We start from the raw sequence: 14,129 nt of genomic DNA on the forward strand, positions 1-14,129 counted from the left end.
GCAGGTCTTACTAAAATGTCAACTTGCTAAATGTTAAATGTAGCACAATATTTTGCAGATGCAGTTGTACACAGGATGAGCTTGACAGGAACGCCACCAAATAGGTGTAGTCAACTGCAACGAAGAGATCAACATGAATTGACCAAATCATAGATATGAACAGTGGCCAAGCATCCCTTCCCAGAGGCAAAGCATTGAAAGTGAATCCCCTGTCTCCTTTCTTTGCTGCAAGTGAATAAAAACTACCTTGGGACAACCAGTCTAGTTCTGGAATAGAACACCCCAAGCAGCAAGTTCTGTAACAGTAGCAAAGGAAAACTAGCCAGATTATGAAGATGAACAACCATTTTACTCCATTTATGGGAAAGGGTTCAAAGGCTATGTGAGCCTGCTGCTACCAACGTCTTGATATTCTCTGGAAGCCTTTTAACCACGGAAGGAACATAAAGGGGCTTTACTGGGCAGCGCTGTCTTAAGGGACAGGTTAACGTCTACTGGTAAGTGACAAGAACTTTCACACGAGAGGAAATTCAAGTAGTGCATAAACACGTGGGAAAATGTACAATTAGTAATGAAAGAAACACACATTCAAACAAGGTGGGATCTAGTAATCAGGAAGACAAAATAATAAAATAAAAAAAAACCAAAAAAATTTAAGCTGTTTAGCTGATGGGGAGGGGGGCACCTTGGAAAATCAGGAGGCCAAACTGCAAGGTAAGGGCTTGACAGGAAAGCGAGGGATTCTGTGTGCTGAGGTTTAGGAATGGCAAGCGCAGGAGCTCATCCTCGCCCAAGCGCTTGAACATCTCTAGGCAACCGGTAAACCTTCCCTCTCCAGAACCAACTCTTTTGTCATTGGCTCGCGAACTCACCAATGGGCGCGCAGGAGGCGCTTTCCCGCCACGTCTGGCGCCCGCTTTTAAACAGCCTGACTTTAGCAACTGCAGGCGGACTCCTCAACCAACCTTGAGCAAGGCGGAGACTTTCGCCGCCAGGTCCCGCCCAACCCCGGAATGGCCCCGCCCACAGGGGAGCCTCTAGTGGGCGATTGGAAGAGGCAGCTGTCTCTCAACAACCTCAGACCTCCGAGTTCGGTTGTGACTAGGAAGGAGCCAGCAGATTGGAGCCTGGGTCTGGGGGTTTGCTAGGAAGTTGGACTTCAGCCGGGGCGAGAGTTTCCCCGCGGTGACAGCATCCTCGGCCTCTGGTGAGTTTCGATTAGTCCCCGGGCTTGGGGGCTACAGTTAGAGGGGGTGCGAGATCCTCCGGATTGTGGCTGAGGCTTCCGGGAGGGCTGACCCGCCCCCTCCCCAAATCCCGCGGAGGTGCATCCCCCTGCGGGAGCTCAGCCTTTGACTTTGAAGTGTCATTCTGCTCAGCTGTGACCTCTGGGAGGCCCTCTTCTCTTCTAGGCTGCTGGGGTGACCCTGAGCCTCTACACGGGGGACCCCCTCCGTGGTCACCCTGGCGCCCTGCCTGGCTCATAGTGGGTGGTCTATGCACGTGTGTGTGGACCCAGTGCATGTGACGCCGGCAGGCAAAGCCCGCCACCCCGGGCATCCTGGGCTCTGTGCAGCTTCTGCCTCGCGGAACCTGCTTGCTGTGCCATAGCTGATGCCAGACGACGCAGCTTCTGGGTAAGGCTTCTGATGAATTCATTTCTTCGCTCCATCCTCTGGGATCCCTGACTTGATTTGTCTAAGCTGCTGTCATTAGCACGGATCACAGGTTATTGTCATCTTTTGTTTATATGTTTATGTTCTTCCACCGAGTCCCCGTTAAGTTTTGTAATCTTGAGCAGTGGTTGGTACATGGTTGAATGAACGAATGAATAGACCTCCTAAACCTGATATTGCAAGCCTAAAGCAGGCTAGTGTGCTCCGGCTATTTGCATTCTAGAAGAGAAGCAGGCATGTAAGCAAATAAGTAGAATTTACTAACTCTCAGAGCTCTTATAAACCTCTTTTGTGGCACCTAACGTTTTTTATCTTATAGTCGTGAACTTATAGTATGATTTAAGCTGAATTTCGTGGTATCCTTTCACCATATGTGACAATATTTATGCACTTCCTAGATTTGTGAATGCATTCAAGTAATTGCCTTGGAATTTTCTTCTTTTTTTTTTAAAATTAGGCAAATTTAAAAAAATATATATTTTATTGATTTTATACAGAGAGGAAGGGAGAGAGATAGAGTTAGAAACATCGATGAGAGAGAGTCATCGATCAGCTGCCTCTTGCATACCCCCTACTGGGTTTATGCCCGCAACCAAGGTACAGGCCCTTGACCGGAATTGAACCCGGGATCTTTCAGTCCCCAAGCCGACGCTCTATCCATTTAGCCAAACCGGTTTTGGCGGAATTTTCTTTTAAAAAAATATATATATTTTATTGATTTTTTTTAGAGAGGAAGGGAGAGGGATAAAGAATTAGAAACATAAATGCGAGAGAAACATCTATCAGCTGCCTTCTGCACACTCCCTACTTGGTGCCAGAAACCAAGGTACATGCCCTTGACAGGAATCAAGCCTGGGACCCTTCAATCCGCAGGCCAATGCTCTATCCTCTGAGCCAAACCAGTTAGGGCGCCTTGGAATTTTCTTTTGTCTGGAATGAAGCCATAAGAAAAGCATAAGAAATATAGAACAAAAATGGAAAAAGAGTGACTAATTCCATCAGGGAACAGGATAGGGAGGGCATTTTGAAGGAGGTGGCATTTTTATCTCAGAAGGGGTTGCGTTATATAAAAGTTTCCCACAGGTTTAACGTTTACCTTTTCTCAAATATTCTAAATGCTCTCTGTCCCACCTCTTTTGTAGCTGGCCTACTCTTATTCAGCGTTAATATCATAATAATTACTAAAATGTATTGGTTGCTACACAATGCTAAGCACTTAATATGCATTATCTTGTGAAGCCTTATAACCAATCTTGGAGGTAGGTACTACTTTTGTCCTCATTTTACTAAGGGAGAAATGGAAACAATTTGCTCAAAGTTGGGCAGCTGGTAAGTAGAAGAGCCAGGTTTGAGCCCCAGTTGTCTGAATGTGTGTCCTCATCCTTCACTTCCAGCCGTATTGTGTCCTTGAACATCTATTTCTGATTAGAAGTCGTCCTGTGAAACTTCCCTCAGCCTTTTTTTCTTCTCAAAGTTAATATTTGCTGTTACTTTTCTCTATTATAAAGTAATAGACAATGTATCATTGTAACTATTAATTAATATCATTGTTTCCCTGAGGAATTGTTAGCTTCCCACGTCTGGTACTATGTCTTGGATACATCTGGGATGTAACCAGGCACCCAGTAGGTGTACAGTAAAGTTTTATCATAATAATGAATCCATGTAGGGTAACATGAATGCATTATATTCATTCAACCAGGACTCGTTGTGTGCCTACCATATCCAAAGGGTAGGGTAGATATATTTAATTTCTGCCTTCAGAATGCTTGTAGACTCTTAAATGAGGCAACAACAAGATGTTTTAGTTTAGCTTACCGTTTTGTCTAACTAAACACCCATTGGTCTTCCTTCTCATTGCAAGGAGAGCAAAGACAATGTAACTGGGGACAACAAAATGAGGATCGAGGCCGAGCCCTTCCAATTTGAGTGTGAGAAAGGGCACACCATAGTCTTGATAACAGGTTCAGAAAAGTTATCTAGCTGGAAGAAAGCATTAACTAGCTTGCTATGAAAAAAGCATACTGGACACACATTCTGCCTCTTGATTTTTAAATGACCAATAAATAAATACAGAAATATTTAATTTTGAGTAGTGGCATAGTATTGCCAAATTTATTCAAGAGTACATATGTTTACTAGCCCTGGCTGGTGTGGCTCAGTGGTAGAGTTTAGGCCCGAATACTGAAGGGTTTCAGGTTCGATTCCCAGTCAAGGGCACATACCTGGGTTGCAAGTTCATTCCCTACCCCTGTGAAGCAACCACTCGATGGATGTGTCTTTCTCATATGGATGTGTTTCTCTCTCTCAGGGGAAAAATTATCCTTAGGTGAAGGTTAACAAAAAAACAAAAAAACAAAAAAAAAAAACCAAAAGAAAAAAAAACAAAAAAAAAGAATTGTCATGTCAACTGCCTATTTTTAAATTGTTTTGTGTGTGTGTGTGTGTGTGTGTGTGTGTGTGTGTGTGTATGTGCATTTCCCCCCCCTCAATTTTGTGTGAGAACTGTATATTGGGACTTTGTCATGTATTTTGCAAATATTTTCTTCTTCTTCTTCTTCTTCTTCTTCTTCTTCTTCTTCTTCTTCTTCTTCTTATTATTATTTTATCTTTGGACATTTTTAGTGATGTATTTTTCCCTACATAATTTTTAACTTGTTAATGTTATGTTTTGCTTTATACAAAACTTTTTGTGTGGTTAATTTCTGTCAAGTTTTTCCTTTATGGCTTCTGGGTTTATTATCTTGCTAATTCTTTTTCTAAAGCAGGCTCTTTTATTGTTCTGAATATTATAGTAAAGTCTCTGATAGCAATGGTAATTGGTAGAGGTTAATACGTTGAAGAAGAACATTGGCATTTATTTTAAATTTTAATTAAAATACTAATTATCTTTTTAGTCTTTTTTTTCTTTTTCTTAACCACAGTTAGTTTATCAAATTCCCCTTTATGCCTGTGATAGTTCTTAAGCTCTCTGGTATTTCACTTTTCAGAAGGAAAACTTGTTTGTATCTTTCCTTCTACAATGATTTAGATTTTGGCCTTTTCAGATATTTTCACATTTCTTCTTTAATGAGATGGTTTGAATTTAAAATGTAATTTAAAAAAAGATGTTATTTGATCTTTTACATTCTCTAACTTAAAAATCAAAATACCAGCCATGATTGGGTAGGTCAGTTGACTAAAGTGATGACGTCCCCATATGCCAAGGTTGGGGAGTTTGAATGCCTGGCAGGGCACATCCAAGAAGCAACAGATGAATGCATCAATGAGTGGAACAAGAAATCGATGTTTCTTTCTCTTTCTCATTCTCTCTCTCCCCTCTCCCCCTTCCTCACTCTCTAAATTCAATAAATAATAAAAAATGAAAATACCTTAGAGAATTCATTATTTGCTATCTGAGAAAAAAGTAGGCTCCTATAAATCTTTTTTTTCTTCTTCAATGTTCAACACATTACTGGCATGTTAGTGAAAGAACAACTACCCTTCTTTTACCTAGTAAAGAAGAAATGCACCCAATTCCACCTCTGGCTTTAATGATAAGATTCAGGAAGAGGTGAATAAGAATCAAAAGCAGGAAAGATTATTTATGCCTGGAGACTTTCGGGAAGTCTTTAAGATCTAGCTGAATCTCATTTCTTTTTATGGAGCCAGGGTTTAAACGGCCTACTATTTTCTTTATCTATAGATTGTGTAGACTTGATGTTCACAAGCAGTAGTGAAAAAAACCATGGACGTGAGCTTGTATGCTTTCCCCTCTCCACTTCAGCTCTAGTATAGACTTGTAGCTCAGGGGTGGGGAATGTCTGGCCCATGGGCCATATAAGGCCCGTGAAATCATTTGGTCTGGCAAGGCATTAGGGGTGAGTTAATTAAGTGTTTGACCAAATAGCAGGCTAGTTTTTAAGTTGATCATCTTGGATGGCCTGTAGGTGATGTTACATATATCCAAATGATGCTTGGCAGAAAAAAGGTTCCCCACCTGTGTTGTAGCTGCTGGGGGGGGGGGGGGGGAGGGGGGGGGGAAGAAGAGGGGGAGGGAGAGACAGGGGTTAGGCTCCCCAAGCATAGATATTTTCCCTCTCAGTGAAAGAGAACACATGTCCCCTCCTCTTAGGCCTGGCACAGGAGCAGCAAGGAGCAGGGCAGGCCCAGGCGGGTTTACAGTCTATAGAGTTGAAAGTGATGGGCAGGGTGTAGGGGTCCAAGAGGGAGGGATAAAAAAGGTGGACTGCAAATTAGAGTCTGGCCAAGAAACATAATTCAGACCTTGGAAAACAAAAACGGGACACATGGGGATTTCAGCATTGAAAATCCTGTTTGTGTTGACCTGTAATCCCATATTTCTCCTACTTTAAAGTGCACATTTTAACATCTGCAAAGTCAGGCTGCATTTTAAAATTAATGATGTGTCATAATTTAATTGGCCACCCCTTTCTCTTGGTGGTACACATGGAACTGTGTCATACCATCCAGGGGGCCTCAGATCTGATGAAGTGGGATATCTTTTCCTTTGGAGCTGTTGGCTTATGTAAAAGCCTGTGATCAGAGCTCCCAGCTGTTCACACGAAGGAGTGGAGTTCTTTATGGCAACATGCTTCTGGACGGCTGGGTCCGTGTTTCTTATTTCCCTTCCAGTTTAATGACATGTTAGAGCCTGAACCGTGGAGCGAATGAGCTGTGGCACAGGCTCCCATCAGAGTGCCTTCCACTGGCCCACGGGAGGGCCCGCGTGGAGGGCAGGGGCCGGGTGATGGATGGCGCCCGCCTCCTTCTCTGTCAGGATTGTTCAGAGCTTTGAAAATCCGGGTCGCTTCTGGGCAGCGTCAGGATCCCAAAGTATAATTCACATCATTGGCAGCTTTTTTCAGTGCGAGTGCTTGAAAACCCATTTCCTGCTGCTGCTTCTGCCACGGCGGCTACCGTTCTCCAGGGGCCCGGGCTGTTGCCTTTGGAATGGGAGCTCCACCGTGGTACCACTTCACAGCCTCAGCTTCTGTTTTTCCGGAGTATTTTTTTCCCCCGGAACCTGATTTGATCAGGTTTAAGAGGAGGACATTAACCACTTATAGAGTTTAGTTGTGTGCGGTATGGAGTCCACCCGATTGAAAATGGGTTTTAGGTTCCAACGATTAACCTAATTTTTTTGTGTACAACATGAACTTTGGATTTGTGACATTCAAAGGAGGGAGCCAGTTGCAGAGGGTACTACCTGTGCCATATAGAATACATCCAATTAGAAACTTTGAGCATGTTCTTAAGATATGTATGTTTTGGGACATTTCTAGTTTATTATTATTTTATTTTTATTTTTTTGTATGTGAACTAACATCTTACTTTAAAAAAAAAAAATCTTTATTGTTGCCGAGACCGGTTTGGCTCAGTGGATAGAGCGTCGGCTTGGGGACTGAAGGGACCCAGGTTCGATTCTGGTCAAGGGCATGTACCTTGGTTGCGGGCATATCCCCAGTAGGGGGTGTGCAAGAGGCAGCTGATCGATGACTCTCTCTCATCAATGTTTCTAGCTTTCTATCTCTCTCCCTTCCTCTCTGTACAAAATCAATAAAATATATTTAAAAAAAAATCTTTATTGTTGGAAGTATTACATATGTCCCCTTTCATCCCCATTGACCTCTTCTTCCTGCCCCTCTGCCCCAGGCCTTCACCACACTATTGTCTGTGTCCATGGGTTATGAAGTCTTATTGTTTTAAGTTATACTTTTCAGAACACTGGAAAGGTCTGTTCATCAGTTTATCACATTTTTTCCCCCCTGTGAATTTCTGTCATACCGCTATTTTCTGTGAATCACAGTTGATTTGTAGGAACTCCCTTTATATTGGGAATACTAACCATTGGTCACACGTGAGTTGCAGACGTTTTCTTTGTGTATGGCATCTTCTGTATGGTCTGATTTGCCAGGAGTTTTGGGACATTTAGAAACCAGACATCTTTCTCGTCCCACAGGAGGACCATGTCACTGGACTTTGGTAGTGTGGCACTGCAGACACAAAACGAAGATGAAGAATATGACAACGAAGATTATGAAAGGGAGAAAGAGGTGAGTTGCTCAGGAAAAAAAAAGACTCCAAACCCAATCTTAAACCATTTTATTTCCTTATCAAAATTATGTCCTTGTGTGTCATGTTGAAGGAGTGTATAATCCCCCCTGAGACCTGATCAATAGTTGGACTAAAGGTGGATGAGTGGAAGGCTTCCTTTTTTTGAGACGAGAATAGAACACAACCTTGAATGATGCCACTAGATAATGGTTGGATTCTCTAGGCTGTTTCATTTAGGAGGTAGTGGCTGGCTTTGGAGGCAGAGGCCTAGAATCTAACTGCTTGGAACATTGCGTTGACCAAGTGTGGCAAGGTCCTTAGCTTACTTCTTAGTGGAGGGCAGACCATCTATAAGTAAACAAATGAATGAAGTCTTTGGTGCTGCAAGGATTCAGGAAGCCCCATTTTGGGATGCCAATTAATGCTGGGGTTCTTGTTCAATATTAAGAAGGGTTCAGCAGTCTGGAGAAAGGCTGCTTACTTAGTAGTAGATTAAGTAGGAGTCCAGAGATGAAAGATAATTTTGAAAGGCATTGGGGGTCAGAGGAGCTTTAGCCAAAGGAGCTCAGTTCTAAGTTCTCTTTGTCTTAGGAACCCTTGCTTTTTATTAACACAATTTTTCCTAAGGCAAGGTGGAAACATAAACTTCAAAGGGTAGGGTTTCCTACAAGAAGCATTGTCAGATTGGGGAATAGCCTACGGCTGTTCATGTGTTCAAGTCCGAAAGAGACCCCGTGTGTCCGTCAAACAGCTGTTGGGATTGTGTGAGCAAGAGCTGAGTGGTGGAGATGGGGCAAAGAGGTGGGCTGGGCCAGATCTCAGTATGTCATGGTGAGACATTTGTAGTTTATTCTAGGAGCAATGGGAAGCCAGTGGAGAATTTTAAGCAAGAAAGTAATCATATTTTTGAACGATCTATGTAAATGCTGTGTGGTGAATAGACTAAAGGAGAAAAGGAGTACATGGAGAAGGTTTTATATATATAGTGCTTAGAATTCTTGGCACGTAGTAAATAGTGGCAATAGTGATAGTTGCAGTTGGTGCAAGTCAGCTTACTTGTTGGAATTGTTTTTAGTTTGAGTCAGATTTCTCGGTTGACTGGACCGTGATAGCAGGTTTCTTCTGCATTGAGCCTGTGCTTGAGAAGGCACTTTGCTAAGTGGCCCATTAGTGTTGACAGGAAGCAAGGAATGGGGTCAATTGCCCTTGTGGTTGGCAGTACATTTAGGGCAGAGATACAAAACTGTCAGCTCAGTGGGCTTTGTCCAAAGACATGTGTTATTTGGTTGTATGGTATTTTTAAAATATCGAATCTATATTTAAAGGTGGGAAATTGTCATATAACAGTTCAGATTTTCTGGTTTGTCTTGAGATGTCCTAAGCCCTGGCCACACGCGGCCTGTGTCTGCACATGTGGCAAGGGGGCTAGAGCTGAACAGTGGCTCTCCCTTCCCGCTGGCCACGGTCCCCACCTCTCACACAGACATGGGCTCCGCTCTTGGACCTGCCAGCTTCGCTCTTACAAATTCTCTGCCAGGTCTCTGAGGGACTAGGCTTTGCGACCCTGGCTAGGATGTTTGGATTTTTATTTATTTATATTTATTTATTTATTTATTTATTTATTTTTTAAAATATATTTTATTGATTTTGTACAGAGAGGAAGGGAGAGAGATAGAGAGTTAGAAACATCGATGAGAGATAGTCATCGATCAGCTGTCTCTTGCACACCCCCTACTGGGGATGTGCCCGCAACCAAGGTACATGCCCTTGACTGGAATCGAACCAGGGACCCTTCAGTCCCCAAGCCGACGCTCTATCCACTGAGCCAAACCGGTTTCGGCTGGATTTTGACAGGGTCCTTCACAGCAGTGTGGCAAGGACAGGGATGGGGATTTTCTGTTGCTTTGGGAACTCACAGCATGAGGTTTTCATGGCCCCAATGGCTTTGCATAGTTTGCTGAGATTTAGCTACTGGGATTCTTGAGAGGATCCGTTTAAGTAATTATTTAAGTAATTACTATAGTCGACCTTAGAGAAGAGGAAAAAATAAACTGACAGGATTTTTTATCAGAAAATATAGTAGTAGAGAGATGGAGAGAGTATTGGAGAGAATTTGCTGCCACGTGTATTGTGTGGTGCAAGTTTTAAAGGGATACTGGTATTAGTTAAGGAATCAATTAATTCTAGATAATATACAAAATAGCCATTAGGATAACCTCTTTTTTTTTTTTTAAAAAAAAAATGTTTTTATTGATTTTAGAGAGAGGAAGGGAGAGGGAGAAAAAGAAACATGGATGGGCTGCCTCCTTCATAGGTATGGGGCCCACAATCAGGCCATGTGTCCTGACTGGGAATCTAACCGTAACCTCTTGGTACATGGGATGATACCACATCTGCCTGAGCCACACCTGCTAGGGCAGAATCATTTCTTGATAGATGATGTGCTGGGGTAGGGAATTTCCAGAGGCAAAGAAGCTCTTTCGAGGTGAAGTATCTGTGAATGACTGTTTCTGGCAGAGTGGAAGAAAATAACATATAGATGATATGACTGACGTGATGATTATGGTTTGTGTTAATAAAAAGTGTTTCATGTTAATAAACAGTGGCTTTATCTTTTTTAAAAATTGCTTCAAGGTATGAAGTTTATACAATGGAGAAGGTTTCCATTGGATGGAGACTTTAAGATTTTCAGCAACAAACTTCAGAATTATTCATAAAAATCCAGCTATCTGTACATTTTGTCACTGCAAGTTAAAAGGAGAAGTTGACTGATCAGACCTAAGTTGCTTGCATATCCAAAAACCTTTTCGAACCTTCTCACTTCTGACCCTACGGTAGCAGAACAGTTAGATGTCAGCTGTGGCCTTTTCTTGCCTGCCTGGTTGGTAGTTGTGGGATTGCTGGCTGGGTTGTGAGTGTTAGCAGTGGGCCAAGGCATATGGCTTCTCTCCTTAGTGAATCCCTTCGAATTCAGCTCACTTGTGTGGGCGGAATGCCTGTGTCAGTGAGGACACGCTGTAGGCCATATCTGACTCAGAGTCTACCTTGCTAAGGATTTTGAGATCCTCTCTTGGCAGAATAATCCTGGTTTTGGTCAGTTGCTAATACAAGATGCTTTACCAAGTTGAGTTTTAATTTTGGAGCTCTGGGTCAGTTGGGATTTTTGTCTATACTTTCCCATAAGTCACTGAATAAGCCAGAGTCAAATTCCAACCTCCATGCCCTCCTAAATTAGCAGCTCTACGATCATTAACTTGTCTTTTTCATTTCTATTCCCTCCATTGTTTGCTTTGAAGAGAAAATGGAGAAAATGTATTTAATCTTCAGAAAACCAGAGGATTTAGTAAAGCGATTTAATATTCAGAGAACACTTAGACCAGTGGAATCTCAAGTCACAGCCCACCATGAATAGACCCCCACCCCCCCCTTTTTTTTTAAGCTCTGAGAATTTTGCAGAAAAGGCAGTGTAATCGTGTCTAACTTGTTACATTCTAATTGGTATATTGGTAAACGTTTGGCTACTATGGGGTAAGGCATAGCAGATAAATGCATAACCCAGAGCCTCACCCAGTGTTTCACCGGAAACTCCCATCTCCTACCCAGTAAACAGGACAGATGAGGGTGCAGTGAGTGAGGGCGATGATACCATGGAGCCGTGGTGTTATGTCCGTCAGTAGTCATATCCCTCCCATTCCTTACAGCTTTTTGGAGCTCATTACTTTCTTGCTGTACCATTTGAGAACTGCTGATACAGTTCTCTGTTGCTACTAAGTAGACCTCATCCAAAACATGTTAGGCGAAATTTTACTGGAAAAGCTGGCCCAGAGAAGAGGAATTGAAAAGTTCTTTCATGAACTCATTCTTAATGTGACAACTGTGGTTTTGCAAAATACGTTTCACTCAAAGTCACTCTACTTTGGGATTTCGCTGTCAGATTTTAGAGAAATATAGTTGATATTGTGATGGGAAAGGTTGTTATAAACTTTAACGTTATTGGGAAAGCCCTGGCTTCAGGCAGATTGTCATTTGGGGTCTCCCGTTTCTCGTTTCTCGTATACAGGTGCTTTATGCAGTGTCACCAGAAACAGCTCTGTGATCATTGCTTGGTTCTTGATAATAAAGTTACGTATGCGTACATATTTTGGAGCTGGTGGTCTTGGGGCAGCAGTACTTAGTAATCTGTGCCATCCAGATAATATTTGCTGATGTTGGTTCATTTAGTGATGAAATATTCAGGACTTGGAAAATGATCTCTAGTAGAAATCATAGGTGGTTTAAGTAGCAGATGGCCAACAGAAACTTGCACCTGGCAATTCCGATTTGAGGCCCTTTTGGATTTTCCACTGGTATGCCTCTAATAGGAGAAGAAAGCTCAGTTGAACTTGGAATTGTGCATTTTAGAGATAAGGTTTCCATTGTATCGCCTTTCTTTCACTTTTTCTCTCTCTCCTTTTTACTGCCTGATTTGATATAATTATGGAAGCATTTTGATATTTTGTCCCCAGTAGAGGGAGTTGTAAAGCTACTATTTGTTTACATTTTATATTATTTGACCTGTTTAGTGGAAATTTCTTGTCATCACCCAAGAAAATCAAAGAAACAAATGGTTGAGTATTCATATTTTTCTGACATATATTTTTTAGCAACTTCTTATACTTTATCTAGATTGGGCCTTTGAGTGTTTCCCATACCATACGGGTATTTTTTCAGGGGTGGCTGCAATGGGAACAAACACTTTGGGCTCTGGCAGCCTGCAGTTTGTGTACAGACAGGTAGGAGTGGGTGTCTCCCAGTGATGATTAAATGTCCCTTAGAAGAAAATAGGTGTGGCAATGGAGAGGGTCAGTAAATGCAGTCAGCTCTGGGGCCGTAATCCTCTCTTTTCCTGTGCCTGCCCCATACCGCCTCTGGGCCTTGTTTGCTGACTGTGAGGAGAGGTTTGGCTTGGAGGCGCTCCAGTGCTCCTTCCAGGCATAAAGTTCTATCTATTATGTGTCGTCTGTGGTGCGGCCGGTGTTTGTCTCACGTTGCCATATTTCTTTTTCAGAGATGTGGCAACCTAGACAAAGTCTTCCCCACTAACATTATAAAATTTAGTTTAACTCATGGAATGGATTTTTTTTTTTTTTTTTTTTTTTTTTTTTTGTATCCTGCACAGAATGTAATTTGTCAAACTGAAGTTTTAGCTGCCAAGCTATTTGGCTTGTTATCAAGCCCATAGAGGGCCTTTTCAAAGATGTTTTTAACTTGGCTCTTAGGTTAGAATGAAGATTCTGCTTAGTGCATATATCCATAAAAGTATTATTTAATAATTCATCTTGTAAATGATCAGAATCTTTACAGCATACTTATGAGGTAACCTGTTCACAAGGCACACGAGTGTTGTCAGTCCATTTGCTGCTTTGCTCTGGGGAGATGTATTGTACAGTTTGTAAGCTGAGAAGTCTTGCTTTCATGCATATCAAGGATCATAGGCTCTGAATACTGTCTGTTTAGTTAATTTAAGTTCAAAATCCTAACAAAAGGTTTATGTGTTCTCTGTTTTACGTTCGCCCTACACGTACAATAACATTGGGTTATTGTAAAGATTTTTTGAAGTTTTTTGAGTAAAATGCCCTCTTTTAAAGGAAGAAACAGTATGAAGTAGTAAAGGAAGAGAGGTGTATGGAATGTTTTAAAATGCACTTGACTATAAGCCTTCGCAATAGCAAATTATCCTTATTTTTTTCCTAGGGAAGGCACCTCTTTAATTACTAAACTCAGCTGATTCACAGTAATATCCCACTGAGAAGATTGCATTTTTCTACCACAACGTAATTTGATGTATTTGAAAGTAATGAGTGGAATTAAATCTTGTCGTTTATAAGGATTGTTATCTTTGCCCTTGAATCTATTTGGTAGTGGGTTGATCTTTAATGAGGAAACTTTATAGTTTCTAAAATTTTCAATTTGGCAACATGCATAAGTTGATCTGGTAATTCTGTGTTTTATGGCACAAGGTTCCATGACCAAAAGCAAAATCCATTTGACAGTGAATATGAGGAGAGCACACCTAAAAAAACATTTTTTTCCAGTTTTTTCATTTACAGTTGACTTTCAATATTTATTGGTTTCAGCTGTACAACTTAGTGGTTAGACATTTATATAACTTATGAAGTGACCCCCCCCATAAGTCTTACACCCACCTGACAGCATATGTAAATATTGACTATATTCCACATGCTGTACTTGACATCCCCATGGCTATTTTGTAACTGCCAAGAATTTGTACATTTAAAAAAAATATTTTTACTGATTTCAGAGAGGAAGGGAGAGGAGGAGAGAGATAGAATCATCAGTAATGAGAGAGAATTATTGATCGGCTGCCTCCTGCACGCCCACATGGGGACCGAGCCC

General features: G+C 41.7%; 1 protein-coding gene across 2 annotated transcripts in view; it reads left to right on the top strand.

The window, feature by feature from the left end:
• The first annotated feature begins 1,083 nt into the window (after positions 1-1,083).
• The window catches only part of CEP152 (centrosomal protein 152), an 85,886-nt gene continuing 72,840 nt past the window's right edge, over positions 1,084-14,129 (top strand). The window contains exons 1-3 of one of the 2 annotated variants that reach the window (XM_084884788.1): positions 1,096-1,207; positions 1,413-1,637; positions 7,639-7,732. In XM_084884788.1, coding sequence (XP_084740914.1) covers positions 1,615-1,637; positions 7,639-7,732 — 117 coding nt within the window. In that variant the 5' untranslated portion in view covers positions 1,096-1,207; positions 1,413-1,614. Of the gene's footprint in view, positions 1,208-1,412; positions 1,638-7,638; positions 7,733-14,129 lie in introns of both variants that reach the window. The other variant, XM_084884789.1, reaches the window with a different exon arrangement.

This window comes from Pipistrellus hanaki (genome assembly GCF_964339955.1).
Source record: "Pipistrellus hanaki genome assembly, chromosome: 1".
Classification (NCBI taxonomy): domain Eukaryota; kingdom Metazoa; phylum Chordata; class Mammalia; order Chiroptera; family Vespertilionidae; genus Pipistrellus; species Pipistrellus hanaki.